This window comes from Mesoplodon mirus, assembly GCF_964341445.2.
Source record: "Mesoplodon mirus genome assembly, chromosome: 4".
In the NCBI taxonomy this organism is placed as follows: Eukaryota; Metazoa; Chordata; class Mammalia; order Artiodactyla; family Ziphiidae; genus Mesoplodon; species Mesoplodon mirus.
The window spans coordinates 106,766,904-106,772,903 of NC_138979.1; the positions used below are offsets into that span (position 1 = coordinate 106,766,904).

Consider the following 6,000-nt stretch of genomic DNA (forward strand, 5'->3'; position numbering starts at 1 on the left):
ATCTATTTTTTTTCAGACTGTTTTCCCTTATAGGTTATTACAAAATACTGAGTATAGTTCCCTGAGCTATACAGTAGGTCCTTGTTTACCTATTTTATATACAGTAGCATGTATATGTTAATTCCAAACTCCTAATTTACCCCTCCCCACCCATACCCTTTTCCCTCTGGTAACCGTTAAGTTTGTTTTCTATGTCCTGTGGGTCTATTTCTATTTTGTATATAAGTTCATTTTTGTATCATTCTTTTTTTAGCTTCCACATATAAGTGATATTATATGATATTTGTCTTTCTCTGGCTTACTTCATTTAGTATGATAATCTTTAAGTCCATCCATGTTACTGCAAATGGCATTATTTCATTCTTTTTTATAACTAATATTCCATTGTATAAATACACCACATCTTCTTTATCCATTCCTCCATCGATGGACATTTAGGTTGCTTCCATGTCTTGGCTCTTATAAATAGTGCTGCAATGAACACTGGAGTGCATGTATTTTTTCAAATTATGGTTTTCTCCAGATGTATGCCCAGGAGTGGGACTGCAGGCTCATATGGTAGTTCTACTTTTAGTTTTTTAAGGAACCTCCATACTGTTCTCCATAGTGACTGCACCAATTTACATTCCCACCAACAGTGTAGGAGGGTTCCCTTTTCTCCACACCCTCTCCAGCATTTATTGTTTGTAGACTTTTTGAAGATGGTCATTCTGACCAGTGTGAGGTGATGGTAGTTTTGATTTGCATTTCTCTAATAATTAGAGATGTTGAGCATCTTTTCACGTGCTTTTTGGCCATGTGTATGTCTTCTTTGGAGAAATGTCTATTTAGATCTTCTGCCCATTTTTTGATCGACTCCCTCATTATCTTATAAATATCTCCTGCTCTCTCCAGGCTCAGGCCAGTTAGATTTGCCACCCTCTTTCTCTCGTGGTTTTCACCTATCAATCTCTTGGACACTCTTCAACATTCCCTGTGCTCAGTTTTTCCTCTCCATTCCTATTTTTTTCAATTATATTGAATTTCTTCAAAGTCCACATGTATGCCCTTTCCAATACCCTGAGCTCTCAATTCCCTAACCTCCTCTTTTCCAACCTTTGCCACTGCACATAAGTAAGCCACGCCCAGATCATGCCATCACCTGGAACTACGTCACTTCCGAAATCACTAATTTGAACGTCACTCCCTGACAACAGCCTACTATCTATCCTTCCAGCTTGCTCTTTTGACCACACTTAATATCATCTCTACTTCAGTTCCTATGGTCCCTCCACATTCTCTGTATATCCTAGCTCCCGGCTGTCTTCACTTTCTTCCCTGTCCAATTGAGATTCCAAAGTGTATCATTTTATTTTGTTGCTCAATAAATACCTGTTGAAGAAATGAATCCTTTGTACTGTCATCTCCTTCAGCTCTAATAGCCAATCAAATCACTAAGACCAGTAATATACTTCTTTCTATATCCACTGCCACTGAGCAACCATCACTTCTTGCCTAGACTACTAACTAATTCTCCAATCTATTTTCCACCTTGCTGACAGAGGTAACTTTTCAAACTAGACACCTAATCCAGCGGTCCCCAACCTTTTTGGCACCAGGGACCAGTTTTGTGGAAGACAATTTTTCCACAGAGTGGGGCGGAGCGGGGGGAGTAGGGGAGTTGGTTCGGGCGGTAATGTGAGCCATGGGGAGCAGCAGATGAAGCTTCGCTCGCTCCACGCTCACCCACTGCTCACCTCCTGCTATGCAGCCTGGTTCCTAACAGGCCTCAGACCAGTAATGGCCCATGGCCCGGGGGTTGGGGACCCCTGATCTAATCACTCCCTTTTTTATTTAAAATTCTTCAATCATGTCGCATTGCTGTCATGACAAAGAACAAAATCCTCAACATGGCCTAAAAGGTGCTGCATGCCCTGTTCCTTGCTGATCCAATCTTCTAACACTGGTCCTTGCTCTCTGCCCTCCAGCTACATCAGCCTCCTACCAGTTCTCCTAATGTGGCAGATCCTTTCCACTTTAAGGTCTTTCATATTTTGTTCTCACTGTAAGGACACCTTTCCCCTCCTTTCCCAGCCAACGTCACCTAGTTAACTCCTATTCACCCTTCCTATTTCAACTCAAATGTCACTTCCTCAGTAATCTGTCACTAACCCCTAAGACTACATAGGTCCTCCTGCCACATTATGTCACCCTGTTCTTTTCCTTTGAAACACTTATTTTAGTTTATAAATATTTGTGTGATCATGTCTTCTTCTCCACCAGACTGTAAGCTCCATTGGGACAGGAACCAAGTCTGTTTTGCTCACCAATGACTTCTCAGAACAGCGTCCAATATACAGCTGTGCTCAGTAAATATGTGAAATAAATTTCCCTCCACAATGATGGTTCTCAACCTAGGCTGTGAAGCTTTTTAAAAATATGCATGCCTATATCGCACCCCTGAAGATCATGCTTCACTCAGCTGGTGGTATATACCAGACTGAAACATTTTTTTACAAGCTCTAAACATGATTTTGATGTATAACCAGGGTTGAGATACACTGTTCTACAAAATCATAGATTGTCAGAACTAAAAGAGACTTCCGAAATCTGATCCAGCGTGCTCCTTTCACAGATTAGGAAACTAAGTTATTACTACCCTGTTTTCGTTTATAATGTACTACATCACTAAACTGTTCTTTCATATAGATTTTCCCTTTTAATTGCTCCCTTTAATTTCCTATTTTATCTGATAAACTGAAGTACCTTCACTGATATCCTAAATGTTTTAATCACAACAGAAAATGCATTATTCACAATCTACATGGAGATTTTGAAACGCATGTTCAATTACAACACATATGGTAAATAAACAATTACTCTTTTTTCACTTTTCATTATCATTATAGGAAAATTCAAACTTCAAAATCTTGTCCTTAATTATTCCAGGAAAAATCAGTTCTAAAGTGTGTAAACTGTTTTACTTTCTATAGCTATAGTGAATAATCTGAAATAATTTTCCTTGATAAAAGCCAAGATTATACCAAACTTCATTTTTCAAAACACCTATAATATAAACAAATTCAAAGAATGAAAGAAATTTTTAAAAAGCACTGACTTCCCATTTTTCAAAAACTATTTATAGAATCCCACTAGTCTTATCTGGAATACTTGGGAGCTCAAAACATTTGGGTCCGAAACACTTTAATTATTTTAACTTTTTGTGTTGGTTACTTCCTTAACCAAGTTACGTGAAAATTTCCACGGGATTTCACAGAAGTAAAAATGCCCCCTAAATAATCACTGGCTCTGTTCTTTCACTTGACAAATATTTATTCAGGATATTTAGGCTGTGTAACAATGAGTCACTGCAAAGTAGGTACTATCAGGGTCCCAAAGAAGCAATTGATAGAGAAGCAAGTGCAGTTTTAAGAAAAATAAAGGGGGGCGAGAGGGTGGTTCGAGCTTCACGATAGCACTGCAAAGGCACAGCCTATCCTATCCAAGAAACTCCAGATGTGGCAGGGCACACAATTGCACAGATGGCTCCAATGTCTTTAATTAATGTGTATTTTTTTGACTTGCAACTATCTGGCCCTATGCTTACCTCTGTGCAGTCTCTGCTTTAAACTTTTCTTCATTCATTTACCCATTCATCCAACCACTATTTATTGTAGCAGATCTGGTTGTAGGATGTTTTGGGGAACAAGACAGGTAAGGTACCTGTTCTCCTGGAGCTGACTTTTGTGTATTAGGGGGTGGAGGGTGGGGAGGGTGGATGTTCAAGAGACAATAAATAAATGTTCAGGACAAGATAATTCGGGATAGGGACCCCAGGGCTGTGAAGAAAAACAGGATGAGGCTGAAGGAGAGACTATTTTGCATGTATTGATACCCATGCTTGCAAGTATTAAAATCATTCCAGGAGCTCTCATAGCACTTAACCACCCTGAATTGCAAACACCAGTAGACTCTTTATAGTCCCCGACTAGATAACCTACTCGTAATCTGAAAACTGTCTTCTTCCTCGGCCTAGCACACAAATACGCATTAATGAATACAGATTAACACCAAATTAATATGTTGTTAATGAATGGAAGGAACGGTGAAATGAATGGACTTGCACTGAACTAAAACCCCTTTCTCGGGTCAAGGAAGCAGGAGATTCGCTCCCGCGCCCTAATTAATCCACAGGTTGTACAAGGTAGGAGACAACAGTCGACAGCTGCACTCCAGCTTCCAGCGCCTCTCCCCCGGAGCGTCAACAATAATACCACCTGCGGGGCAGCAACTAATTCCCCAAAGGAGTGCTGCCAGCCGGGGCCCTCCGCGCCTTCGCCGCGGGTCCCAGCTGCGGAGTTCCGAGGCAAGGAGTTCGGAAGAGGGGGCCAAGCGCCCCAGCTCTCCGGGCCTGCTCCACCCCCGAAGCGGATTTCTCTCCCGCCTCTCTCTTAACTCTGTCTGCGCCGGAGGCAGCGAGGCAGGGACGGAGGCCTGCACCGAGCGGCAAGAGCTCAGCGAAGGCCCACGGGGAGGAGACTGAGGCAGCCAAGCGGAGGGACAGCTTACGTTTTCGGGGAAAGGCGGTCCCAGGACTACTCACCCCAGCGCTTCTAGAGTGTCAAGCACGTCCCCCTCCATCGTAGCTTCGGGACCCGGTTCCGGCCCTCTCATGGTCCTTCGGCCCAAAGCTGTTCCGCGCTCTAAGGAGCCCGCCGGAAACTGGCGTCGCGGCGCCAAGGTTCCGACCGGCTCTCAACCTGGACTGCCTAGGAGTGCCTCTGGCACTGGGGGACAAAACGTTCCCGGCCCGGAGGCAATTGGCTCTCCTGCCTAAAACCAATTTATGCAACAATGCTAACTTTAAAAAATAATAATAACAATAAATAGTAGAAATAAAAAGACTTCTTTGAGTTGTCTTAGCAAACATTGTGATTCTACCAAGTTCTCAACGATCAAATTCCGGCTTTCCCTTTTTATAACAAAAATCCCTAAATGAAATATTAATTATCTTGAGCTAAAGTTGTACATAATATCATGTACCTAAACAAATAATTTTTAAATGAATATACACAACAAAGCTCCAACTTTAAAGAAAAAATAGAGAGAAGGAAATTTATAACAAAATATTGTTTCATTATGAAATGTAAAAGATCAATGAAGTGATCAGATGGTTGCATCTATCTATAGAATCCTCTTCAACACACATACAGAGTATGTGTTGCACTGCTGACAAAATATAGGCGAGTTGTATAAAAAACAAAAATTCCATGGGCAGAATAGGGTAGCTGATGTGCTTTTCCAAAATTGTGACTGACTCTCCATAAAACTCCAAACAAACAAAACACAGTAGTCCCTCTGTGTACTATTTATGGAGAATTCAGTGTCTATCTAAAGAATACAAAAAATATTTTAGGGTTCATATGTAATAGAGTCAGCATAGAGCATAAAATCATTAACAGTTATATCACCCAAATGAATAACCAAATGAACTATTGAAAGTTGTGCAAAACAGTAACTATTGGTCCTTGTAAAGGACTGTCCCATGCCTCACAGAATACATAACATCCCTGGCCCTAATGCACTAAAGACACTAATGTTCTCACCTCCCAAATCACTGTTAAAAATAAAAAGCTTACCGATAAATTTGCAAAATCCCCTGAGGGAAGCTTACACATAAATTTGAACAAATATCAATAATTACTCCTCTACCATATACCCAGCCTTAAGTATAAAATTATTTGCAGCTTAATGTATTTGAATTCATCTCTAAACCAAAGACAGAGAATGTATGTTCTAAGTGGTTATTGCCTTCTCAAAGAGTTGAAGTCATAGAAAGTACTATTCTTAGTAACCTTAGGAGACATCAATAAGGACATTTCATAATGATAAATGTGTCAAGACAACACAATGCTATAACAACCCTAAATGTTTACTTGCTTAATAACCAGCCTCAAAATATATAAATAAAAAACTTAACAAACTTGAAGGAGAAATAGGCAAATCCACAATCACAAAGGA

The 6,000-nt window shown here is 40.5% G+C and overlaps 1 protein-coding gene across 1 annotated transcript in view; it reads right to left on the bottom strand.

Annotated features, from left to right (window-relative positions):
* FAM98B (family with sequence similarity 98 member B) overlaps nucleotides 1-4,689 on the bottom strand; it is a 35,032-nt gene extending 30,343 nt beyond the window's left edge. Inside the window, exon 1 of the mRNA XM_082616727.1 lies at nucleotides 4,583-4,689. Coding sequence (XP_082472853.1) covers nucleotides 4,583-4,653 — 71 coding nt within the window. The 5' untranslated portion in view covers nucleotides 4,654-4,689. The remainder of the gene's footprint in view (nucleotides 1-4,582) is intronic.
* Nucleotides 4,690-6,000: the final 1,311 nt, after the last annotated feature.